The sequence below is a fragment of the Saccopteryx bilineata genome, chromosome 2, assembly GCF_036850765.1.
Source record: "Saccopteryx bilineata isolate mSacBil1 chromosome 2, mSacBil1_pri_phased_curated, whole genome shotgun sequence".
NCBI lineage: Eukaryota > Metazoa > Chordata > Mammalia > Chiroptera > Emballonuridae > Saccopteryx > Saccopteryx bilineata.
Window position 1 is genome coordinate 388,152,865 of NC_089491.1, and position 27,401 is coordinate 388,180,265.

Sequence of the window (27,401 nt, forward strand, 5' to 3'; positions counted from 1 at the left end):
AGAAAACCAGACGAACCACAGGTGCCCAGCCTCCCCCCGTCGGGGCCCATTGGAATGACCCAGGTAGACCAACTACTTTCTACTCAGGGCAGAAGCGGGCTGGATGTGGCCACCTTCACCCCCATGATGTGCCCACCTTCATGACACCTCCCTGGTCCTGCACGGTGGCCTACCCCTGCCTCCCACGCCGGGACCCCTTACCTGGGAATCGACGGTGGACTTTCGGACACTCATGTGGGCAGTCTCGGGGGGGTGCGCCGGGGTCCCTGACGTGTGGTATCCATTCACTGTGGGGACAGAAACACCGCTCAGCTGCTGTGCCGGCCACAGGCCGGCCCCTCTGACTTCCTGTCAACCGCGGCCCCTTCCGCCACCTCACGGCCGGATTCGGAGAGGCCTCGAGCGGTGAGGACCCTGTCTCAGGATCTTACCGGTATTCACAGGGCTGGGAACGGGTATACAGCGTCTCTCTAATCCCCGGCTCCCACTTACTGAAGGCCTCGGGAACAAGTCTCTTTTTGAACCACAGAGGAAAAGGAATGTGCTTATACGAGGTGAGGCCACGATCACCCAAAGGCCATCAGGGAAGACGCCACACCAGCTGTGGTCACGGGTGCTGACCCAGGGCCCGATCTCTCTCCGCGGGGTCAGGAGGCCCGGCCAGCACCTTCCTATAACTCCCCCAACCCTCTCTCTGGTCCTCTCCCCTTCACCGTCACAGTATGGTGTGAGTGTAACGGGAGGAGGACTGTGGTTACCGGTTTCCATGGCAACGGGCTTTGCCAATTAATAGCCAGGTGATCCTATGAAAATTTTCCTTGAGTGGGTTTTCCCAAAGTTTTTTTTTTTTTTTTAAATTCAAGGCTCTTAAATCTTATGCCTATGATGTTCACTCATTCTCCTAATGTGAGCAGCTAGACCTGCCCCAGGGCCGGGGGGGGGTGCTGGTTTGCAGCATTTACCAATGTCTGTGGCACAGACACCCTCACCATAGCTGAGGCGGCCCGTGCGGGCCCAGCTACGCCACGGGGCGCTGCTCCCCCGGGGACGGGTAGTGAGCTGCAGAGTAGTTCCTCCCAGTGAGCCCCGGCCTCCCTGTCCACCCCCACGGGGCGCTGCTCCCCCGGGGACGGGTAGTGAGCTGCAGAGTGGTTCCTCCCAGTGAGCCCCAGCCTCCCTGTCCACCCCCACAGGGCACTGCTCCCCCGGGGACGGGTAGTGAGCTGCAGAGTGGTTCCTCCCAGTGAGCCCCAGCCTCCCTGTCCACCCCCACGGGGCGCTGCTCCCCCGGGGACGGGTAGTGAGCTGCAGAGTGGTTCCTCCCAGTGAGCCCCGGCCTCCCTGCCCACAACATGGGGACGACTCTGCCCAGTCGCCAGTCCTGCTTTGTTGGTATGAACGTCACATGAGACAGTACTTGTAGAACGGATCTGTGAATGATAGGGGACTTCCTGAGAATAAAGGGGAGTGGGGGGTGGAGAGAGGGAGGCCTGCTGCCTTGTTCCCGCACGTGGCCGCCCGGGGCCTCGAGACCGCAGGGTCGCTGGAGACCCGAGAAAGCCCGGGCTTGTGGGAACCGCCACCACACATGTCCCCCGCGGGCCAGACTGGGGGTCTGAGTGCACAGGGCCGCCCAAATCACAGCCTGTGTGGAGAGAGCTCTGCGTGTGGCCGAAGGCAGGCAGGAGAAGGAGGGAAAGTCAGCCACACCTGCTCATCTGGAGTGGCGCGGGGCGGGAGGCAAGCCACGGGGGAGGAAGGCCCCCCATGGAGAGCTTTCTCATGCTGCCCCCCCGCCCCCCACTGCTGGCAGAGAAAGATGCAGGGCCACCTGCGGGCAAAGCTGCATGTGCAGGTTCCTGATGGACAGAGTCAGTGGGCACAGACTCCCCAGGACACAGAGAGCTGGGCACAGCGCCGGCCCCCAGTGCAGTGAGTGACTAGGGAAACAACAAGGAAAACATTAAGCCGGGGTGGGCAGCCACAGTCCTGGCTTGCACCGGACCTCTGGGCAGCTGGTCAAACGCTGACTCTCCCCAGGAGTGCCCCCCAGGGAAAGGGGTGACAGGATTCCAAGCGCTGCAGAGAATGCCAGGCCGAGGGGGGCAGAGGACAGTCTACTCATATCCGCATGAGTGATGCCACCGAGGACGTTAGATCTCTGCTAAACACGACCCCACCGGAAGGCAGCACACTCGAGAAACTCTCCTTATCCAGCGGCACAGCACTGAGACGAAAACGCTCAGAGAGGGACAGCAGGAGGCCCTGACACACCGCTCTCTCCGTCTGTCCGTGCCCGACTCGTGGACAGCAGGAGGCCCTGACACACCGCTCTCTCCGTCTGTCCGTGCCCGACTCGTGGACAGCAGGAGGCCCTGACACGCCGCTCTCTCCGTCTGTCCGTGCCCGGCTCATGGACAGCAGGACGCTCTCTCTGTCCGTCTGCACCCGACTCGTGGACAGCAGGACGCCCTGACACGCCGCTCTCTCCGTCCGTCCGCGCCCGACTCGTGGACGGCAGGACGCCCTGACACGCCACTCTCTCCGTCCGTCCGCGCCCGACTCGTGGACGGCAGGACGCCCTGACACGCCGCTCTTTCCGTCCGTCCGCGCCCGACTCGTGGACGGGAGGACGCCCTGACACGCCGCTCTCTCCGTCCGTCCTCGCCCGACTCGTGGACAGCAGGACGCCCTGACACGCCGCTCTCTCCGTCCGTCCACGCCCGACTCGTGGACGGCAGGAGGCCCTGACACACCGCTCTCTCTGTCCGTCCACGCCCGACTCGTGGACAGCAGGACGCCCTGACACACCACTCTCTCTGTCCGTCCACGCCCGACTCGTGGACAGCAGGACGCCCTGACACACCACTCTCTCTGTCCGTCCGTGCCCGACTCGTGGACAGCAGGAGGCCCTGACACACCGCTCTCTCCGTCTGTCCGTGCCCGACTCGTGGACAGCAGGAGGCCCTGACACGCCGCTCTCTCTGTCTGTCCGTGCCCGGCTCATGGACAGCAGGACGCTCTCTCTGTCCGTCTGCACCCGACTCGTGGACAGCAGGACGCCCTGACACACCGCTCTCTCCGTCCGTCTGCTCCCGACTCGTGGACAGCTGGAGGCCCTGACACACCGCTCTCTCCGTCCGTCTGTGCCCGACTCGTGGACAGCAGGACGCCCTGACACGCCGCTCTCTCCGTCCGTCTGCGCCCGACTCGTGGACGGCAGGACGCCCTGACACACCACTCTCTCTGTCCGTCCATGCCCGACTCGTGGACGGCAGGAGGCCCTGACACACCGCTCTCTCTGTCCGTCCACGCCTGACTCGTGGACAGCAGGACGCCCTGACACACCACTCTCTCCGTCCGTCTGCACCCGACTCGTGGACAGCAGGACGCCCTGACACACCGCTCTCTCCGTCCGTCCACGCCCGACTCGTGGACAGCAGGAGGCCCTGACACACTGCTCTCTCCGTCCGTCTGAGCCCGACTCGTGGACAGCAGGAGGCCCTGACACACCACTCTCTCTGTCCGTCCATGCCCGACTCGTGGACGGCAGGAGGCCCTGACACACCGCTCTCTCTGTCCGTCCACGCCCGACTCGTGGACAGCAGGACGCCCTGACACACCACTCTCTCCGTCCGTCTGCACCCGACTCGTGGACAGCAGGACGCCCTGACACACCGCTCTCTCCATCTGTCCACGCCTGACTTGTGGACAGCAGGACGCCCTGACACACCGCTCTCTCCGTCCGTCTGTGCCCGACTCGTGGACGGCAGGACGCCCTGACACACTGCTCTCTCCGTCCGTCTGAGCCCGACTCGTGGACAGCAGGAGGCCCTGACACACCACTCTCTCTGTCCGTCCATGCCCGACTCGTGGACGGCAGGAGGCCCTGACACACCGCTCTCTCTGTCCGTCCACGCCCGACTCGTGGACAGCAGGACGCCCTGACACACCACTCTCTCCGTCCGTCTGCACCCGACTCGTGGACAGCAGGACGCCCTGACACACCGCTCTCTCCATCTGTCCACGCCTGACTTGTGGACAGCAGGACGCCCTGACACACCGCTCTCTCCGTCCGTCTGAGCCCGACTCGTGGACAGCAGGAGGCCCTGACACACCACTCTCTCTGTCCGTCCACGCCCGACTCGTGGACAGCAGGACGCCCTGACACACCACTCTCCTCGTCTGCGCCCGACTCGTGGACAGCAGGGCGCCCTGACACACCCCTCTCTCCGTCCGTCCACGCCCGACTCGTGGACAGCAGGAGGCCCTGACACACCGCTCTCTCCGTCCGTCCACGCCCGACTCGTGGACAGCAGGAGGCCCTGACACACTGCTCTCTCCGTCCGTCTGAGCCCGACTCGTGGACAGCAGGAGGCCCTGACACACCACTCTCTCTGTCCGTCCATGCCCGACTCGTGGACGGCAGGAGGCCCTGACACACCGCTCTCTCTGTCCGTCCACGCCCGACTCGTGGACAGCAGGACGCCCTGACACACCACTCTCTCCGTCCGTCTGCACCCGACTCGTGGACAGCAGGAGGCCCTGACACACCGCTCTCTCTGTCCGTCCACGCCCGACTCGTGGACAGCAGGAGGCCCTGACACACTGCTCTCTCCGTCCGTCTGAGCCCGACTCGTGGACAGCAGGAGGCCCTGACACACCGCTCTCTCCATCTGTCCGTGCCCGACTCGTGGACAGCAGGAGGCCCTGACATGCCGCTCTCTCCGTCCGTCTGAGCCCGACTCGTGGACAGCAGGAGGCCCTGACACACCACTCTCTCTATCTGTCCGTGCCCGACTCGTGGACAGCAGGAGGCCCTGACACGCCGCTCTCTCCGTCCGTCTGAGCCCGACTCGTGGACAGCAGGAGGCCCTGACACACCACTCTCTCCATCTGTCCGTGCCCGACTCGTGGACAGCAGGAGGCCCTGACACACCACTCTCTCCGTCCGTCTGAGCCCGACTTGTGGACAGCAGGACGCCCTGACATACCGCTCTCTCCGTCCGTCTGCGCCCGACTCGTGGACAGCAGGACACCCTGACACACCGCTCTCTCCGTCCGTCTGCGCCCGACTCGTGGACAGCAGGACGCCCTGACACACCGCTCTCTCCATCTGTCCACGTCTGACTTGTGGACAGCAGGACGCCCTGACACACCGCTCTCTCCATCTGTCCACGCCTGACTTGTGGACAGCAGGACGCCCTGACACTCTGATCTCTCCGTCCATCCGTGCCCGACTCGTGGACAGCAGGAGGTCCTGACACGCCGCTCTCTCCGTCCATCCACGCCCGACTCGTGGACAGCTGGAGGCCCTGACACACCGCTCTCTCCGTCCGTCTGTGCCCGACTCGTGGACAGCAGGACGCCCTGACACGCCGCTCTCTCCGTCCATCTGCGCCCGACTCGTGGACGGCAGGACGCCCTGACACACCACTCTCTCTGTCCGTCCATGCCCGACTCGTGGACGGCAGGAGGCCCTGACACACCACTCTCTCTGTCCGTCCATGCCCGACTCGTGGACGGCAGGACGCCCTGACACACCACTCTCTCTGTCCGTCCATGCCCGACTCGTGGACAGCAGGAGGTCCTGACACGCCGCTCTCTCCGTCCATCCACGCCCGACTCGTGGACAGCAGGACGCCCTGACACACCACTCTCTCCGTCCGTCTGCGCCCAACTCGTGGACAGCTGGAGGCCCTGACACACCGCTCTCTCCGTCCGTCTGTGCCCGACTCGTGGACAGCAGGACGCCCTGACACGCCGCTCTCTCCGTCCGTCTGCCCCCGACTCGTGGACGGCAGGACGCCCTGACACACCGCTCTCTCTGTCCGTCCACGCCCGACTCGTGGACAGCAGGACACCCTGACACACCACTCTCTCTGTCCGTCCATGCCCGACTCGTGGACGGCAGGAGGCCCTGACACACCGCTCTCTCTGTCCGTCCACGCCTGACTCGTGGACAGCAGGACGCCCTGACACACCACTCTCTCCGTCCGTCTGCACCCGACTCGTGGACAGCAGGACGCCCTGACACACCGCTCTCTCCGTCCGTCCGCGCCCGACTCGTGGACAGCAGGAGGCCCTGACACACTGCTCTCTCCGTCCGTCTGAGCCCGACTCGTGGACAGCAGGAGGCCCTGACACACCACTCTCTCTGTCCGTCCACGCCCGACTCGTGGACAGCAGGAGGCCCTGACACACCGCTCTCTCCGTCCGTCTACACCCGACTCGTGGACAGCAGGAGGCCCTGACACACCGCTCTCTCTCTCTGTCCACGCCTGACTCGTGGACAGCAGGAGGCCCTGACACACTGCTCTCTCCGTCTGCGCCCGACTCGTGGACAGCAGGGCGCCCTGACACACCGTTCTCTCCGTCCATCCATGCCCGACTCGTGGACAGCAGGAGGCCCTGACACACCGCTCTCTCCGTCCGTCTGAGCCCGACTCGTGGACAGCAGGAGGCCCTGACACACCGCTCTCTCCATCTGTCCACGCCCAACTCGTGGACAGCAGGAGGCCCTGACACGACACTCTCTCCGTCCGTCTGAGCCCAACTCGTGGACAGCAGGACGCCCTGACACATCGCTCTCCTCATCTGCGCCCGACTCGTGGACAGCAGGACGCCCTGACACACCACTCTCTCTGTCCGTCCACGCCCGACTCGTGGACAGCAGGACGCCCTGACACACCACTCTCTCTGTCCGTCCACGCCCGACTCGTGGACAGCAGGAGGCCCTGACACACCGCTCTCTCTGTCCGTCCACGCCCGACTCGTGGACAGCAGGACGCCCTGACACACCACTCTCTCTGTCCGTCCACGCCCGACTCGTGGACAGCAGGACGCCCTGACACGCCGCTCTCTCCGTCCATCCACGCCCGACTCGTGGACAGCAGGATGTCCTGACACGCCGCTCTCTCCGTCTGTCCGTGCCCGACTCGTGGACAGCAGGACGCCCTGACACACCACTCTGTCCATCTGTTCACGCCCGACTCGTGGACAGCAGGAGGCCCTGACACGCCACTCTCTCCATCTGTTCACACCCAACTCGTGGACAGCAGGAGGCCCTGACACGCCGCTCTCTCCGTCCGTCTGAGCCCGACTCGTGGACAGCAGGGCGGACGTGGGGAGATCTCGCTAATTTCATTTGAAAGGCTGATGGAACAAGATGCATGATATATAATACTCTACAAACAAAGAGAGTATCTCTTGCCAAGAAGTCATGGAACATTAAAAAAATATATAAATGTGTGTATAAATACTGGGCATCCTTAAGCCATAAATAATGTCTCAATAAATTGCAAAGGGCACAAATCACACAAGCCACCTTCTTTGAGCAGAAAGGTAATAAATGTGGACATTGATAATAAAAGAACAAACGTATAGCTCCCCGTCTCCCCAACTCCCAAATGCTTAGAAATGTGAGAAAATGCCTTGTTAGATAATCACAGGTTGAGGAGGAATTTACAACAATAATGACATAATATTTAGGAGGTAAGAAGGGAGAATGTAGCAAAAACAAATGGGGCAAGACCCGAATAATATTTGGAGGAAAACTTACAGCCTCAATTACCTCATCACCAAAGCCAAGGATAAATAAAAAATGAACTAAACATTCCATTTAAGAGTTTAGGAAAAAAAAAAAAAAAAAAGCAAAAGCCAATGAAATAAACCAAAGGAAAACACGAGAACGAGGTATAAATATGGCAACAGAAATTCATGAGGTAGGAAGCGGGATAACGTTAATAACCCTGGCTGGTTCTCTTTGTTTGTGGTTTATTTGGGGGGGGGGCGGGGGGAAGGTCACAGCAATAAAAAAAAGCCAATCAGCTCGTGTAATCCGAGTGTGAAAGAGAACACAAATGTTTAGAATTGGGAATTGGAAAGAAAACATAAGCACAACAAAAAGCAGACATTTTATTTTTATTTATTTTTTAAAGATTTCATTTATTCATTTTAGAGAGGAGATAGGGAGAGAGAGAGAGAGAGAGAGAATGAGTGGAGGAGTGGGAGGCATCAACTGCCATATATGCCTTGACCGGGCAAGCCCAGGGTTTTGACCCGGCGACCTCAGCATTCCAGGTCAATGCTTTATCCACTGTCCCACCACAGGCCAGGCGAAATTATTTTTTTAATACAAGAGGATAGGATTTATAATTCCACGTTAACACATACAAAACCTTTCTTAAGATTCCGGTGATCAAAAATGGTTTCAAAAGACACTAGAAACACCAAGGTGAGTAAAGCCTTGGAAAAATGACCTCCCTCCAAAAGGCACTAGACCCAGAGAGTTGGATGAGCAAATTCATTTGAACTCTCACCAACAAAACAAAACACCCAGGCACAAACTGCACCACAGTATAGACGTTTGCGGTATGTCTCTCTGTTTACTATACGATGGCCAACAGGACCCTGATTGTAACGCCTACCATGACAATGAAACACAGAACCACCTTTCAGTGGGACTCTGACAACAGAATGTGGGAGCTCTTACCTGAGCAACCCTTGGTTTAGAATCAGTCGCTACCCCCTTTCATGGTGTGGGGTCCCTGTAAACCCAGATCGCCCCCAACTCCTTGAGGGCAGGGGCTCTCCTCTACTTACTCACAGCACCCCAACAGGACACTCTCACTCAACCCCCCGCTTTCTCCTGCTGCTGGTGTACCCCCAGCCCCCGCCCCCCCCAGCTCCCAGCCCACTGAGCCAGCGCGGCTAGGAACTGTCTGACACAGGGCATTTCGTCCCTAATCCACCCTCTTGTTCTCACTTCGGTTCTGGTCCGTCAGCTGTGGGCTAATTACTGCTCATGTCAAAACAATTACTGGGAAAGAAAAACTAATTTTCCATCCAACCGTTTCTCCCCACGCAGCGGCTCTCTGCTCTGACACCTCGTCTCCCTGCCTTTGTGTCCCAGCCTGGCACCCTCGGAGGAGGAGAGATGGGGAGAACTGCAGGGTCACGGCGCACCCCAGGGGGGCTCAACGGGCGACAGACGTCCTCCGTCTTAAAAAATAAAAAAAGCAAAAAACAGAAACGCAAGTTCATTGATCATCTAGGCCCACAAGCTCAGAAAAGAATTCACTGGCTGCACCTGCCCAGGTGATGAGGTTGCCCCTGGCTACAGTGGCTTTTATTTATTTTATTTATCTATTTATTTTAGTTTTGAGAGAGGAAGGGGGGAGGGAAAGAGAGAAGGAGAACGAGGGAGAGAGAGAGAGAGAGATTTGTTGTTCCACTTATTTATGCATTTATTGGTTGATCCTTGCATCTGCCCTGACCGGGGAGGGAACCCACAACTTTGGCGTATCAGTACATAACACCCTAACCAACTGGGCACCTGGCCAGGGCCCACAGGTGGCTACTGAAATTTAAAAGAAAGAAAGAATGAATGAAAGAAAGAAAGAAGGAAGAAAGAAAGGAAAGGAAAGGAGGGAGGGAGGGAGGGAGGGAGGGAGGGAGGGAGGGAGGGAGGGAGGAAGGAAGGAGGGAAGATAGATCCATCTAAATGCAATGTGGTATCTGGGACTGGATCCCAGAACAGAGAAAGGAACACTGCTGAAGTCCAGCTCTGTTCCACTGACAGGAACGCACAGCGCTTGTTGCTCAGCGGTGACAAGAGCACCGGGGTACGTGAGATGCTGGCGTTAGGGGAAGCTGAGTAGAAGGTACACAAGACCTCTCTGTCCTGTCTTGACCACGTCTCAGTAAATCTAAAATTATTCCAACACAGAAGAGGTACCGTATTAAGTTAAAGTACATGAACAATTCAATTCCTCAGGGAACGCTGGTCACATTAGCCACCTGTGACTGGCGGCTACCACGCCACACAGGGCGGCTACGGAACATTTCCGTTGTGGCAGAAGCTTCGCCTGGACAGTCCTCTGTCCACTCATTCCTTCTGCCCGGTGACTCACACATGAACTCCCAGAACCTCATTTTCACTCACACTTCCTTTCCCTCTGGCTGTTGCTATTTCTTGCTCGATAAATCATTATGTCCACACCGCATATTAAGCCAGCTCAAAGACGATGTTCAGTGTTCGCCGTGGTTACCTAATAGCACCTTAGCTATTCTGTTTGGGCTTGAACTTGACTTCTGTGAGCCTCACCCAGAAGGCCTGGCAGGGACCGACTCTAAGTCAGCCTGCTGACTGAACGCAGCTCCCACAACGCTGGCAACGGACGGAGCCGGCAGGGGGAAGTCCCCCGTCCGGTGGCCCGGTGATGCCCCTGCTGGTGCCCGACACCCAAAGAGCGAAACGCAATGGGTGGGGGCACCGGGTGGGCCCTCTGGCCTCTCTCCCCGGCTAGGGGTGTGATGGCTATGCTTCCCGTACGGCACGCCTGCACGGGAGGGAGAGCCAGCCCGTCTGTCGGTGGCCCTCTCTGAAGCGCGCGTAGCTAGGACTGAAGTAAAACCCTGTCCCCACCCCCTATCCCACCTACCTTGCCGGTTAAATACTTCAATCCCCACCACAGCTATTCAAGAACTGGCTGCCTGGCAGCTTCTCGTGAAGGTAACACATCTCCACTGATTGCTGCTCTTACCCCCCGCCCTCCATGGATGGTCATTCTCAGAATGAAATCCCAACACCTTTCTCTGTCTTGGAAAGCCCAGCAGGTTCCACTGACAGACTGCCTTCTCTTAATCTTCTACCCTGTAGCCACACTGGCCTGCTTCCTGTTCTCAGACACACCATGAGCACTCCTGTCCCAGGACCTTTGCACTAGCTATTCCCGGGCCTAGAACATCTCACCACTGCCGCACACACTTACACATCTCATGGTCTTTAAAGGTGCACGTGAATTGTCACTTCCTTACTGAAACCTTCCCTGATTCCCCAATCGCTCCGCCCAGGTCCAATTCCTTGCATCAGAACACACACAAGGAAAACTGGACAATTTCCTGTGTGCTTGTTTGTCCAGCGCCCCTAGTAATGTAGGTTCACAGGAGTAGGGATTGCACAGGTCTGGATTGTCTGTGGCTGTGTCCCCCGTACAGAAAACAGCATCTCTCATATCGTGTGAATGAAAAGGTCTGGGATGCCATCATGAAGTGCACGCCGGACAGAAGGGGCTGAGATCCAGGGCCCCCCGGTGGTCCCCAGGGGGGCAGTCAGCAAGGACAGAGCATGGGGATGGGGCGGCTCAGTTCTGAAGCAACCTCCGGTCCTCACCGAGTCTGCGACTCCCCCCACGAGAAAACGCAATCTCCGGAAAACTGCTTGTAAAACGGAATGAAAGAATGGCTGGAAACAATGTTGTGCTCCCCCTGTAGGGAGCGAACCATTGTGACTCTTAGTGTATTCTTCAGCGATGAGATTTAGGTTAAAAAATAAAAACAAAATCAAACTAGGGCAGATGTCATAATGTCCGGGATCCTGCTCTCGTGTCCCTGGTGGGTCCTGTCCCCTTCCCTCCCAGAGAGCTGGGGGAGGGGGAGGCTGGCCCGTGCTCATGCCCCAGGGGAGAGACATCACAGATCGCCACCCACGCTGGCCTGGACGGGACCTCGGCCAGGTCCCTCCTCCCGGCCCTCTACTGACGAATGGGCCGAGGGAGGCCTGGCAAGGAGAAGCGAGGTGCCCGAGGCCCCGGATGTCACTTCATCAATCTAAGATGGCACTGCCTGTTAGAGGCACCCTTATCTTTAGAATGATAAGAAAGAAAGAAAGAAAAAAAAGATGCTTTCAGTGAAACTGGGATATACCATGGGCTGCAGGATGCATCTTATGTCCAAGATATAGGGGCGGGCAAAAGTAGGTTGACAGCTGTTTGTGTAGAAAATGATCCAATTAATAAGGAATACTAAAGAACAGACTCTGTGTTGCACGTGCTCACACTGTAAAGTGCTCTTGCCGACCCCTGTGTTAAAATGTGGGGAGGGGGAGATGAAAGGTGGGTCTCAGAATCAAAGAACTAGGGCTCTGGAGGTTTTGTCTGTTTCTCCTTCCAGTGGGCCGTGCGGTCTGCCGCCCTGACCCATGAGCCGGGCTGAACGGATGCTCAGAGTCCCCCTAACAGCCCAGCTTCTCAACCCCGGTGCTGGGGACACGTGGGGCTGGGCGAAGCTTTGCGGCGGGGACTGTGCTCTCCTGTGCCCTGCAGAATGTTAGCAGCATCCCTGGCCTCCACCCACTGGACACCTGTAGCACTGACCCTGCATGGTGACTGCCCCAAATGACAGACATTGCCAAAGGTGCCCTGCTAAGTAAAACCACCCCAGAGCTGAGAACACGGCACCGGAGCCGGAATAGCTGGGCCAGCGTGTGCCGCAGTCCCCTCTTACCACCGTTTCATTTTCCGAGGTTTCAGTCACCCGGGGCCGACCACGATCCAAAAACATTACATGGAAAATTCCTGCAATAAACAACTCATAGCTTCAGACTGCTTGCCATTCTGAGAACATCGTGACGGAATCCGGCCCCGTCCTGTCCCGGGAATCACCCCTTCGTCCTGCACCTCCACACTGCACACGCTCCCCGGCCACTGGTCACTCCTAGCCATCTTGGTTGTCATCGACTGTGCCGGCAGCTCAGTGCCTGTGCTCGGGTAACCCTTACTTTATAAAGCCACATTCCTGTCATTCTTATGATGTTACATTGTTATTGCTGTTCTGTGTTATGTTTTAGTTTTTTTGTTACTCTCTTACTGCGCCTAATTTACTAATTAAACGTTATTATAGGTATACATGTATGTATGCATGTATAGGAAAGACATATACATGTATATAAAAGGTTAAGTACCATATGAGATTTCAGGCGTCCACCAGGGAACTTGGGGGTATCCCTCCCAGGTATGGGGGGACTATTGTACACCCACTGCAAACAAACCAAAGGGCAGGAGCTCTAGGCCAGGTGGCCCCCTGCACGCCTCCTCCGAGCCTGCGGAGCGCTGATGCGCGCGGTGCGTCTCCGAAGGGGAGGGGAGTGGGTTTCCGCCTGTATTTACTACAGAGTCCTCTTGGCAGCGAGCGTGACAGTCTCAGGCTCCCCTGACTGCCCTTTGGGAGACACCGCCCTAGGTCTTGGCAGCGGGGCCAGAGAAGGGAGAGCTGGCATCCACACACTCTGTCCCTGTGCCCACACACTCTAACAATGTGGCCACCTCGCCCGTTCGCATCACCGAATCTGAGCCTCTCTACTCCGCCCCCCACCTTTCTGGCCCCCCTCGCAGCCCCAGCACCCAGCTCTGCACGGGGCAGACAGGGGTGTCACTGTGTTTGTCGGGTGGAGGCAATAATTTGTCACATGTTGGTCTCCGGCCAGGTGGTCAGAGCCAGCTCTTCCCTGTCCTTCCTCTGGGGAACGAAGCCCATGAACGATGGGAAAGAGTGCTACCTGGGGACAGAACCAGGGAGAGTGAGCTTCAGAGAGGTGACCCCACTGCTCAAAGGACAAGCTCCCTGACCAGCCCCACCAACAGAGCAGGCTATGGCAGTTCACACACATCATCTCCACACGCCCTGGCCTCCACTGCCTGTGTCCCTGTCCTGTCCTGCCCCAGGGACCGCGCTGGTTGGGAAAGACAGCCAGGTTTCTTTCCAACGTCCAGCTGGCACGGCGCCAGCCAGGACAGAGGGCCACACCTCACACTACTCACGCTGTCATTTCTGTTGTCAAAAAGCACCAGAACCACAAAACAGAAGTCAGTGCGCCCAAGACTCTGCCTGTTGTCACCCTGCAGGGAGGAAGACGGAACGGCCCGTTTCTGGGGACGGAGTCTGAGCACTGCTAGGCAGCACTGACCTCATTCCTAGGGCGTCAGGCGTAAGTGGCACACTTCCCTTCCCCTGGGGCAACTCTTTCTTCTTAAAAAAAGAAAATCATTTTAAAGTAAAAACAACAACAACAAAAGAATCAGTTTTAAAAAGTTAAAAGCCTAGAAGGACTTTCCACAGGGAACACCCACTCCCCCTCTCCCATGCCTCAGCTGGCCCTCCAGATGTTGGTTTTTTCTCCCAATTCGGTTTTGAGCTCTGCTCCGGTGATCTTCTTATCCCTAACATGCCCCACGACCACACTCTGATTTCTTCACGTGTCAGTGGTCCAGAATGTCTAAAGACTCCCCCCCCCCCCCGCTATGAAGGGTGTGTGTGGGGGGGTCTGCCCACTCTTGCTGCATCTGCCGTCCCTTCCCCTGATCTAGGGTTTTCAGAGTCTGGTTAGTTTTTACTTCTTCTTATTATTTAAAAATTATTTCAGCTCTTCCTTGGATGATGTGGGATGTATTCAGTAAACTATTAAACCTGATGATTCTGTGTTCCGTGAAGGTTGAGGGTTCTCAGCCCCCCTCCCCGCCCCCCAGGTAAGCTGAGGCTGGTCACGGCTGGCTCACTGCCCCGCTCCCGGGTGCCGCCGGTCCTCTGTCCGACCACAATCATTGGCACAGTTTCAAAGCCACCAACGTTTGCATTCCGAGGTATAACCACAATCATCTAGGTTGACACCGAAAGTGGAAAACCAATGAGCGGGGCTCACCACCCCATTTGACTTTGGAAACATTTGTAGATTTGCTCCCCTTTGAGGCCAGGCTCCGTGTGGGGCCTGAGGACTCCATAAAGGAAAAGTAGAGACCAAGTCCCCACCTGTAGGAAGCGTACAGTCCAGCATGGAGAGTGACTCTCTGGGAATAACGCAGCAGCACGCTGCTAGAATCTAGAGTCATTAGGCAAGGGCACTAAATCGAGCAGTCAGGGAAGGCTTCTTGGAGGAGGTGACATTTAAAACAAGTCCTAAACCATAAGAAGTCTGAAGCTGTGCTTCCCACTGGTGCGACTCACAATCCATTTTCTGGGATCTCAGAACTCAATGTCTCCTAAGAGCAACACACATCCCACCTATTACAGGAGTTATCTATCCTGACCACCTCCCCTTGGTTACCTTTTCTGAGAGAGAACTCACACCCTCACAAGGAACCCCATTTCCCTTTCCAGAATGTTCTGTTTGAAAATTGCCCTAGAAATAGTCACCTTCTTTTAACTTCTACTCCTTGATGACTCTGGGAACCATGTGGGGCAGTTCTGCCCCTGCTTCAGGTCCCTGCACCTGCGGACAGGTGAGGGCTCCGATGCCTTCCCCCCCCCCGGCCCCGGTCCACCTGAGCGGGAGCGAGGGCGAGTGGCCAGGGCAGTGCCAGCCGGCTGGGCAGCGGGCGCGGGGGCCTCTCCACGCGGGGGCCTCTCCAGGCTCCGCCCTGGGTTTGGTCTCTAAGGTCACCAGCCAGGTTTCAGAGCCCAGGTGCAGAGTCTTGAGCGTCCACTGACCGTGGTGGTGCGGCCCCTCCCAGCTGCCTCGAAAGCGTAAGTGAACAGTACCTGTCGGAGGCAGCGCGCTTCTGTGCGTGCCCGGGCTGGCTGGGATCCCAGGAGAACCGCTGGGCCGCTCCCAGGTGGTCTCTGGTCGGAGAAAGAAACAAAACCGCCTTCAGGATTTCATAAGGTCAAACCTCAGAGGGCCACAGAGAAGAACTAGAAAATCAGAGCTGAAAAGAATGGTCTGAGCCAGTCACCTTCCCCCCTGCACCCAGGAACCAGGGGCCCGCTTTCTGCTCTCACACCCTCCCTACCTCCCATGACAACAGGATTTCTCTTTGCTAGGGACCCTTCTCCACACAGCGGGACCAGAGGGAGGTGGCCTTCCAGCTGGCATCCTCTGAAATGTCCCCCCACCCTATGCCCCTCCCTCTCTTATCCCCAGAGGCTGCCACCTCCTGAAGCTCCAGGAACCCTCTTGTCCCCAGCTGCCAACCGGGCATCTCTCCCTAATGCCATTGTCACCTGACACCCCAAAGTGCAGAGGAGAGAGCCTTGTGCAGAGACATGGTCCTCTGTCAAAGGGGGCGATATTCAAAGTCTGTTCTACGTCTTGTTTGAATGACAACTGCTGCGTCTGACGGGTCTCCTCTTCCAGATACACAGCTACCTGGTCCAGCCAGGAGCAAAGCTAAGACTGAACCGATATTAGTGATGTATATACCTCGTTATAGAGATAGTCCCCCAAACACGGCCCACGTCACCCCTATGAACAGACTGCTCACAGAATTATCTAAGGATGAAAAGAAACACTTTCGTACCATATAAAGTCGAACGCTATAGAAAAGCCCAGAGAAGAAAAGTGTTATCACCCATAATCGCACACCCCGGAGATCATCACTACTAACACTTCCGCTTCCAAATGTCAGCTTGTTTTCTAGACATACATACATCTTTAACACAGAACAAAATCAAACTATTCTTTTCACGGGTAGACTTTTGTGAGTATCTTTACAAAATCATTAAACGTGCCGGACAGTAGCAGGGGTCCCCAAACTTTTTACACAGGGGTCCAGTTCACTGTCCCTCAGACCATTGGAGGGTCGCCACATACAGTGCTCCTCTCACTGACCACCAATGAAAGAGGTGCTCCTTCCGGAAGTGCTGCAGGAGGCCGGATAAATGGCCTCAGGCGGCTACATGCGGCCCGCGCGGGCCGTAGTTTGGGGATGCCTGGTATAGAGGCTAGAATCCATTAACAGCAGAGGGTCTAGAGCCAGACTGCCTGACTTCGAATCCCAGCTCTGCCTCTGACCACCAGGGTCCCCTGGCTAAGCTAACTGTCTTCTCTGGGCCTCAGAGGTCAAGGATGGTATCCACCCTAAGTGGTCGTTGTATTCAGGCCAAATGTCCATAGACAAGTCCTTAGTGTAAAGTTATTTTTAAAGTTAGCCCAATGTATGAATAACACTAGTTAATCAAAAAATTCTAATCCTGAAATTTCAATTGTCTCAAATATTAAAAATAAAAAAAAGCAAAACTCTTTCAACGGCTCTCACAATTAGCATTTAAATGAACTGGGTGTTTTGCTGACCATTGGTGGTGCAGTGGACAGAGCATCGACCCGGGATGCTGAGGTCCCAGGTCCAAAAGCCTGAGGTCACTGGCTTGAGCGTGGGGTTGCTGGCTTGAGCCCAAAGATGACTGGCTTGAAGCTCAAAGTCACTGGCTTGAGTGCAAGTTCACTGGCATGAGCAAGAGGTCACTGGCTTGGCTGTAGCCCCCCCCCCCCCCCCCCCCCCCGTCAACGCACATATGAGAAGCAATCAATGAACAACTAAAGTGATGCAACTACGAGTTGATGCTTCTCACCTCTCCTCTTCATGTCTGTCTGCCTCTCTCTCTCTCTCTCTCTCTCTCTCTCTCACACACACACACACAAAGAAAGATAAAGAAAAAGAAAAGAAGAGAAAACTGGGTTTTTGCTTCAGCTCTTCCCATCTGCTGTGCAGCCCAGGGTAAGACACTCGACACCGCTCTGGTGCTCCCATACTTGACCCAAAAAGGTGTGAGGCTGACTGGTCCTTTAGGCCTCAGTACTCCTGTCCTGCAGCTTTTATTGGTGACTTGAAACTCTTGAGACCCACTGTTTGGGTTTAAGGAGTTGACAGCTGCGGGTGTGTGTGTGTATAATGGGGACCCTTTCTTTCTCAGGGGAAGGAGACGGACCAGAGGCCTGGTGAGCAGAGCAGCAGGGAGGGCGTGGGAGCTACGGGGTCTTCCCTGAAGGAGGACGGGTGCACTGACCGGCACTCAGACAACAGGGCATGGAGGACCCACCAGGGCCCAGCAGAGACAGGGTAGCGCCCACTGTCGGCCAGCTCCGACCCGTCCAGAGCACTCACAGCCACTGACAGCCAGGGGCAGGGGTGAGGCCAGGCCAGGCCGACATCTGGAGAGAGCCACCAGAGCTCTGGCTGAGTGACCTCAGCAGCAGGAGGAAAGATCACCCCACACAGGGAGGAAGCCATTTCCAGGTCTTTTCCGACGGAACATTCGCTGATCGATTCACGGCACACCAGGCCCCCTGACAAAGAGAAACTGCAGAGGCGGCTTCGGGCCCGTGGTACTCCAGACTGAGGCCCTTTTGCATTCTCTGGGCTTCCATTCTTGGACTTCTAGGTCATTCCAGGTGACCATGCAGACTCCTAACAGAGTCACTGCCATGCAGGTCCCAGAGGCTCTGGGGACAGGGTCAGGTCAGAGAGGAAGAAGCGAGACTTTCTTTCAGAGAGCCCCATCCAACCCAGGTCATGAGAAACGTGTGTTTTTTCCTAAAGGGAACTCCAGCTTAATGCGGACCCCTCCCACTGAAACCAGGGGAGCCCGGCACAGACAGACAGACAGACTGGCTGTGGACCACACCAGTCTGAGGGAGGCTGCTATTCTAGTCATCGAGGCGACAAGCTGGAAATTACAATTTTTCCATCAGTGGATCATAGCGGCTGCCCCATGTAGAATAAAACTTTTTAAAGAGAGACTATACTTGAAAGGTAGAAAGTGATGTAAATCTGGGTTTCAGACCACACCTGCGCCTTCCTTGAGATCACAACAACGGCCTGCCCTGCGGTGGCGTAGAGGATAAAGCATCAACCTGGAATGCTGAGGTCGCTGGTTCCAAGCCTGGGCTTGCCGGATCAAGGCACGTACGACAATTAGAGCGAAACAACCATGAGTTGATACTTCTTGCTCCCTGCCCTCCTCTCTGTAAACTCCGTAAATAAAACCTTAAAAAAAATAGATCACAACAACAGTAATGCCAATAACAAAACAGTACATGAGGTCAGAGCTATTAATTTTCAAGTCACTTCTGGACTTCATTTCCCCTTGCTAAGCCTGCATCCTGCTTCCACCAGAGGTATTAGCTTCTAGTCAGAAGGCCGCAGCAAGCCCTGCACCTAGGCCACTGGCCGTAGGGATTATTAGCCTTGGGCCCACGGGTAAGCCTTGGGCCCCCCACTCCCCCAATCCGCACCCACCCACTGTGAGGTGGCTCTCTGCTGTGCCCAGTGGCCATCAGGCTAAATAACCAGCGGTATCAGGTATCAGTCGAGGGGGATTTCAGCTTTCTGGTCCTGGCTGGAATCTGAGCTTCTTTTTTTTTTTTTTTTTTTTTTTTTTTTTGTATTTTTCTGAAGCTGGAAACGGGGAGAGACAGTCAGACAGACTCCTGCATGCGCCGGACCGGGATCCACCTGGCATGCCCACCAGGGGCAATGCTCTGCCCACCAGGGGGTGATGCTCTGCCCCTCCGGGGCGTCGCTCTGCCGTGACCAGAGCCACTCTAGCGCCTGGGGCAGAGGCCAAGGAGCCATCCCCAGCGCCCGGGCCATCTTTGCTTCAATGGAGCCTTGGCTGCGGGAGGGGAAGAGAGAGACAGAGAGGAAGAAGGGGGGACTGGAGAAGCAAATGGGCGCTTCTCCTATGTGCCCTGGCCGGGAATCGAACCCGGGTCCCCCACAAGCCAGGCCGACGCTCTACCGCTGAGCCAACCGGCCAGGGCCTGAGCTTCTTGTAGTCCCCTCCTCTTTCTGGGACTCTCACTCCCTGCTCCTCCATCTCTTGCTTCTTCCTTTCCCTTGTTTGGTGGTGGCCCCAATCGTGGCTTCTCTCCTGGCCCCGGTTTTCTTCACCAGCGGGGGTGGGGGGAGGGGCGACTCAGGTTTCCCAGACAGACAGACAGCAGCCCTGCTGCCAGCTTCTCCAGCCCTTGACTCTCTTCGTCTGGAAGCTGGATTACCACCAAGCCGCTCTGCCATGTCCTCCAGCCCACCAGGACGGCGAGTCTGAGGAGAGTCACAGGAGCCCCGGAGCCCCGGCCCTCCCGAGAACGCAGGCCGCGGCTATGGGAGCCTGTTAGCATCTGGAGGTCTGGCTCAGCTCCCTTGGGGGCCTCAGCAGCAGAGCCTCTGGTCCCCTACTGGACACCAGTGTTCCCTTGCTTGCGTTGGAATCCACTTCCAGTTAGAGACCCCTGGCGACACGATACTCCTAACCCTCCTGGAAGTTCAGCGAGTACTACTTCTGCTCTCTGAACCTCGGTTTGCGCCCAAGCCACTTCACGCCCCCCCACCCGGCTGTCTCCTTCCACGGTCGTACGACTCCGTGCCATGCCCGCGACCATTTCTGTTGCTTAGTGGACGAAACCAAGGCCTCAGGCAGAAACGGCAGAGCTGGCACACAGTGTGACTGCCCAGACCGCCGCGTGCCGCCCAGCTCTGCGGGGGGCTCTGGAGGAGCTGCAGCCAAACCGCGCTGTTTTCATCTACACACACCGCTGTCTGCTTGAGGACCACCCTCACAATTAGTATTACCCCACTAATTGAATGTAAGAAATATTTATAATCCCAACATGATGAATAGTTAATAAGTTACATTATTGATTACAAGATCAAGAGGTGATTTTGTATCTCGATCTATTCTTCATTATCATGACGTGGGAGGACCTCCTTTGTACTGGGCGCTGTGGCTGGCCCTGGAGGGACTTCAGGGGCTCTGACAGGTCACACATCCCTCTTCCCCCTTCAGCTTACACTCTAATCGTCGTGGTGCAACCCTATCTTTGAGCACCAGTCTATAAACTTCCCGATGAGGAGAAGTGTAAAATATTTCTTGTGGGGGTGGAGGGAGGACGTCAGGCCAAGAGACAGGCAGTAAGTAAGATTGTTAGGTGAGCTGGTGGCATGCACGGAAGAGGGGAGAGCAGAGACGGGGGTCAGGGGTGTTATCAGAAAGGGATACACTTTTGGTCAGGTGGCCAAGGAGGGCCTCCCGTACTGAGAAAGGCCCACGCACTGTTATTTATCCATCGCTGCCTCACACACGACCCCACCCTCAGCAGCTGCACTCAGGCACTCATTGTCACATGGATTCCGTGAGTCAGGGCTCGGGCTCTCCCAGGAGGCTGCCATCAGTACATCATCATCTTCTGCATCATGGAGGGCTTGAGTGAGGGCGGGGGTGGGCGTCCAATGGCTCACAGGATGCTGGCAGGTGGCAGGGGCCGAAGTTCCCAGCCAGGGGGCTGGCCGCTCACCCCACAGGCAGAGAACCGCCCAGAGTGGGCGAGCCGAGCTGAGAGAGCAGCAGCAGAAGTCACGACGTCTCTTATAACCCAGCTCCATTCCGACTGCCAAATTCTGCTGGTCCCCCAGTCCAGTCCTGACACAGGTGGGAGGGACTCACTAGGGCGTGAGTGATGGGAGTTGGGCGCACGGGGGGGGCGGGGCGGACGGGAAGCTGGCTACTCCACGCATGCTCGAAGGAGCAGGACATACCGGAGGGAAGCGAATTCCAAGCGGGAGGAATGGAAAACAGAAAGGATCTGATGCAGGTGGTTTGTTGTCTGCACAGAGCAGCAAGGACTGTGGCACAGCTGAGGAGGTCAGCTGTGACGGACTGGCGTGGGTCTTCGGGGCAGGGCAGTGGCACTCCACGTGGGGTCCCCAGACCCGCAGCATCAGCAAGTCTGGGCTCTGCTGGAGTTCCCGAGTCAGGCACTTGAAGGCGGGACCCACGATCTGGCTTAACCAGCCCTCCAGATGGTTCTGCCCTACGCTCGGGTTTAAGAACCACGCTCTGGGGTCTTCAAGGTCATGGCAAGGACTCTGGCTTTTATTTTGAAGGTAGGGACAGCCACTGCAGAGTTTCAAGCAGAGAAGTGGTGGGATGAGTAACCAAGGCAGCTCAGACAGCTTCCAGCAGTCGCTTGGCAGGGGGAGATGGGATGGGGAGGTGGTAGCGAACCCCAAACAGATCAAACAACGACACCAATAAAACAAAGGCCTCGCCACTCTTCCTTCTCTCTGCTTCCTACCTTCCGGCCTCCAAGCCCCACCCCTGCCCCATTCCTCCTTCCCACGCCTTCACAGAGCACCTCTCCCAAAGGGACAGAGGGGAAGGGCCCCTCTACGGTGCTAGAGGGGAAGGGGTGCTGGAATGCCTTCTCAGCATTTCTGAGCTGCAGGGGTGTCCCATGGTTGACCAGAGAAACATCACCATCGGTGCTGGTTCACAACTTTCTACTTCCCAGCGGCTCAGAGGGTCCATATGCGGCTCTGGGGTGGTGGTGGGGCAGCGCAGGAGCCCGTATGCACTCCGTATGCGCATTTCACAGGTGGTACAGAGGCTGGTGAGATCCTGGCTCTTTGATACTGGCCTGAACCAAGCTCTGAACTGCCTCTAGCCTCCACCAAGGTCCTGGGACGAGCAGGGACAGGAGCAGTGGGGGGACTCTAGTGGGCTGCGGGAACTCTCCGCGCCTGTCCTTGAACCCCTCTAGGGTCCCTGAGGACAACCCCCTTACAGGGCACACACCTGGGCAAGCATGCTGGGATCCCTGGACGCGGGCTGACGGGTGATGAGGGCTGACCACATTGTAGGAAGAGGGTGTCTCATCATTGAGCCCAGCAATGTCGGCGGCTAGCTGCCAGTGCATAGACACAATGACCCCCATTTCAGGGTTAAGAAAATAGTACGTAGATGCCAAGAAGGAAACTCTCAAAGCCTGGACACTCAGCATCGCAAGCCTAAGCCCAGGTACCTGGCAAAGCTCCAGTCTCATTTCCCGAATGCAGTGATTCATTGGGATCAGAAGTACCACTTGTTAAAAGGACTGATTCCCACACCCCACACTTCAAGATGCTGGTTTAGTAAGTCTTAGGCAGAACCAGAAGTCATCATGTTAACAAGCAAAGTCTCAGGGACTAGCCAGATGGGGAGAAACTAGTCAAGTCCATAGTAACATGGTCACGGGGAGCAGCCACAGACCGGAGGTGACCCAGACAAGACAAAACCCCACGGCGTGGATCAGATGGAGGCTCAGGCAAGGGGAGGAGCAAGGAGTGTGGTAGCAATTAAGGGCAGTTCCCCCACCCCCCACCCCAAATGTCCATCATCTCCATCCCAAGCTTCCATAAATATCAGGTTCACAACATCTGCCCCAGAGAGCCCCAGCTTTGACATGAGGCTTTCTTCTCTGTTTTGGTTCCCAGGGGAGACTTAGGAATGAAAGTAGATTGCCATAAACCCTTTAGTGTGACTGAGTCCTTGGAGTCTGTCCTAGAATAGGGCGATGAAGGAGGGAGAGGAGAAAGCACCGCACTGGAGGAGGCCGGAGGGAGAACAGTCCAGTGAGCGGGCGCAGGGTGGCAGGCGCACCGCCTGGTACTCCAGCAGGGCTCCGCCTCCTCACTAAGCCTTATCTTGAGCCCCTGAGGGCGAAGTCCTGAGTTAGGACAAGAAAGATGAGGTTTATGCAATCCTGCTCCCAGGTGTTCGGTGTAGACAGAGCTGACAGATCAGGGCCAACAGGATCTTCTCATCCCGGCTAGGAGGGACATAGGGAGAGTCCAGGTGCTCATGGGCCTGTGTGTTGTCAACATCATTCAGACGTTCTGAGCACTGACTACGAGCAGGCGCCAGGCATGGGGAGGAGGTGCAGCTCCCCAGCCCTGCCCCCAGGGGGCTGCCAGGCTGGCGGGGGAGCATTGGGTGACCCCTTCGTCCCTCAGCTCTAAGTTGTGCCCAATGCACGCACACCTATGTCCCAGACACTGAGCACAGTAGGCGCTCAGTGAGTGTGTGATGAACCAGGACGTGGCTCAAAACAGCTGTTAAAATTAAGTTTGCTTACACTGCTAAAGGCTGATTTAAAAAACGAGCGGGTGAGTGAGTGTGTGAGCGTGTCGATAAGAAGACACAAATGGACGGGACGGCAGAAGACGACCCGGGAGAGCAGAGAGAGCACCATTCCCTTCACAGCGGCCGGATCACAAGTCCAGCACACAGCCCAAACAGAAAGGAACAAAGAGCAGACAAGGTTCACAGAAGAACGACGACGAGGGGCTCGTTCTCATCAGAAACTGGAGAAACACAGCCTGTTGTTTCACCCACTGGAGAGACATAACATCTTTCAAGACTGACACTCTCTGGTTAGCGAAGATCTGGAAACAGGCTGGCGATGTCTCTGAAAGGCAGTGTGGAGATAGCTATCAAAATCCCAAACGTGGCCCTGGCCAGTTGGCTCACTGGTTGGCAAATGTGGCCTGGCATGTGGATGTCCCCGGTTCAACTCCTGGTCAGGGCACACAGGAGAAGCGCCCATCTGCTTCTCTACCCTTCCCCTTCTCATTTCTCTCTCTTTCCCTCTTCCCCTCCCCATCCTGTAGCCATGACTCAATTGGAGCAAGTTGGCCCCAGGCACCGAGGATGGCTCCATGGCCTCAGCCTCAGGCACTAAGAAGAGCTCAGGTGCTGAGCAATGGAGCAACACTGCAGATAGGCAAAGCATCACCCCCTAGTGGGCTCTCCAGGTGGATCCCAGTTGGGGTGCAAGCGGGAGTCTGTCTCTGCCTTCCCTCTACTCACTGAATAAAAAAAATACCGTCATTGCTCGTACCCCTTTACCTAACAACAGGTCTAGGTACACAACAAGGTAATTAGAGAGCTGATTTAGAGGATTTTTTTGTTAGAGGAAAACTACTGAAGAAACACCACAAATGCCACCAATAAGGGGCCAATTTGACCGGATGGACAGGATGGCACTGGGCACAGCTGTTTCAGTGAATGTGGCACATCTGGGAGTGCGGGTGTCCATAGCACCCCTCCCTAACACACTGCCATGAGCCCAGGGCACCCAGGTTCTTGGCTACATTTATAAAAGGGCCTGAGTAAAACGTATTTGCCCAGAGAGGCCCTGAAAGACGACACAAGCATTTGATGCTGGTTAATTCTTAACAACGCAACCCAAGTAAAAAGATTGTTTTTACAGCGTACCCTCCACTGCTCACAAATATTAGGGGATATTTTATCGCTTCATATTCATTCTGAAATATCTCTTAATTTTTGTGAGCAGTCTATTTGAACATCTTACCAAGTACATTGGACCGTCTCATGAAAGAGACAGAGCTGGGTAGTTGGTGCAGGAATAGAGAGAGAGAGCAATAGAGAGAGAGAAAAGGAAGAACCGGCCCCAGGCAGGCTGGGGGAAGTGTGCAGTCAGGAGGTGCTCGTCAGGGCAACGGTGGGAAGCCGAGCCCGCCAGCAGCGTGCTCAGAACAACAGGGCCGCTGACTCGAAAAATATTACGGCAGGTCCATTCCTGACACAGTTCCTGAAATGAAATCCCACCTGGATTTAAAATTTTAAGGAGTGAGGGAAAAAGATGTCCATGACAGCGCCAGATGAAACCGTTACCTTTTAGTTGTTGTTGTCGTTGGCAACGGTCTTCTTAAAGTGTGACCTCAAAAGGTAGAAATCATCAAAGGTAGAGACTGGAGACACTCTCCATAAAAACAGTCCAGAAAAATTACCATCGGGATGATAGAACGTCATAAAGAATTAGGACTCTGTACCTGCTGCCGATGATCAAGATCCTTCTCTAAGGACTGTCCAAGCCCCAGAGAGCTGCCCACGCAGAGCCACATTCCGGTGGGGTCCCTGCTCCGCCACAGCTCTGTGGACCAGCGGGCACGGGCCCACACAGGACGTGGGACAGGATCTCCCACTGTCAGTGGTCATGTTCTGCTACACGGCTGCTAAAGAAAAAAAAGGCAAGTCTGCGGAGTGTGTATGTATGTATGTATGTGTGTGTGTGTATGTATGTGTATATATATATATATATATATATATATATATATATATATATATATACCTGAAGCAAACCCAGAAAAAGAAGGGGCGTAAGACACCACAAGCTCCCAGAAACAGGACGATCAACTCAAGCCCTGATTTCCTCTGCAGTTCTGAAGCCAGGGCTGCTCTGAGAGGCCCAGCATCCTTTGAAAACATCTTTTTTTTTTTCATAAACTGGCTTAAGTGGGCTTCTATTACTACAGCAAGATGCGGCTGCCCCAGCCCACGGATACCCACCACAGGGCACTGTCCAGCGGCGGCCCGGAGGCCGTTAGAGCTGCAGCTGTGAGCATGCTGGACTGCGGCCTCTACCGCGCCCTGAGTAGTCAGTCATCTCCACGTGGAAAAGCCACACCGCTCAGCTGTGCACGAGCTTCTCTTCCCAGGGAGCGGTATTTTCCACTCGTACATCACCTTTTTTTTAAAAAAAAAATTGTTTCCCGAGAAACTCGGCATTTGCGAACACCCCTCGCTCTGCATGGCTAAGCCATATTTAGAAGACTTTGCAGTGAAAGGTGTGACTTCTCGTTTGAGCGATAATGCTCAGAATCGCTAGGAGTGTTGCTTTCCACAAGACGGAGGAAAACTGTCAGAAAGACCTATGCTTATTTTTGGGAAACAGAACTAAGCCGTCCTATCTCTGATGTGCAGCCACAGAGGCGTTCTGGAGCTGCGGGTTCCCAGGGAAGGCCGGGGGAGGCCGTCCAGTCCGGAGTCACCAAGGGCCCGGGGGCTGGTTGCCTTCCGGCGCCCAGGGAAAGTCCTTATCATGAACTCACACGGTAAAATAGTGTATAGAAATGCCGGGCAAAATAAGCTGTTCTCAAACATCGAGAAAGGGTATACAGAATAGAGGAGACCACACAAAATGGGGAAGGAACAGAAAGCATTTTGGAATTGAATGAAATAAGATTCCTTGGGAAATTGCATGAGCAGCTTAGAAAAAAAAAAAAAAAAACACCTCTCTGCACGGAGGCCTCAAAGCCTCACTCATTCAGGGAGCACTTCGGGCAGAGGCGGACGTCAAGGTGGGCTTCCAGTGGGGCTCCCTAGCTTTTGGAAACATTAGCATCACCTAGCAGTGATTTTCAACCTTTGTTTCTCACGCACTCATAAACTAATCACTAAAGAAAAAGGGACCCTGACCTCTTCTTCTTTAGTAACTAATTTATTTGTGCCATGAGATGAAAATGGTTGTCTTTAGTCAGGGGCACTGACCTTAGTAACTAGTGTGTGTTTGTGCCATGAAAAAAAAAGGTTGAAAATCACTGACCTAGAGGACTGGTGAGAACAGATAGTAGGGCCCCTGTCCCAGAGTTCCTGATGCTCAGGTCTGGGGAGGCCTGAGAAACGGCCTGTCTAAACCAGCTCCCAGGTGAGTGAGGTTGGTGCACTGTCCGGGAACCCACTTTGAGGACCCCAGGCCTAGAGGAAGACGAGGAAGGAAAGCGGGTCTGCAGCAGTTCGCCCTTGCCTCCAGGCGTAGGCAGAGCCATTCAAAAATATTTGTTTTTAAAGGTACAACAATTAGCCTGACCAGGCGGTGGCCCGCAGTGGATAGAGCATCGACCCAGGATGCTGAGGACCCAGGGTTGTATTCCTGAGATCGCCGGCTTGAGTGCGGGCTCATCTGGCTCGAGTGCAGGCTCACCAGCTTGAGTGTGGGGTCACCGACATGACCCATGGTCGCTGGCTTGAGCCCAAGGTCAGTGAGGTGAGCCCAAGGGCTGCTGGCTTGAGAAAGGGGTCGCTGGCTCAGCTTGAGCCCCCTCCCCCTCCCCCAGTCAAAGCCCGTAGGAGAAGCAATCAATGAACAAATAAAGAGACACAACAATGACGTGACGCTTCTCATCTCTCTCCCTTTCTTTCTCTGAAAGAAAAATATTTAAAGGTACAATGGAATCAACCCACAAATTCCTCCTGAGTTGAAAGCATCCAGTGTTTATGCCATTTCC

General features: G+C 55.8%; 1 protein-coding gene across 8 annotated transcripts in view; it reads right to left on the reverse strand.

The window, feature by feature from the left end:
- Positions 1-27,401, reverse strand: part of GAS7 (growth arrest specific 7) — a 213,791-nt gene that overhangs the window by 45,019 nt on the left and 141,371 nt on the right. For all 8 annotated transcript variants that reach the window (XM_066264276.1, XM_066264279.1, XM_066264278.1 and 5 more), the window contains exons 3-4: positions 15,316-15,396; positions 202-287 (exon numbers count right to left, since the gene is read on the reverse strand). In XM_066264276.1, coding sequence (XP_066120373.1) covers positions 202-287; positions 15,316-15,396 — 167 coding nt within the window. The remainder of the gene's footprint in view (positions 1-201; positions 288-15,315; positions 15,397-27,401) is intronic.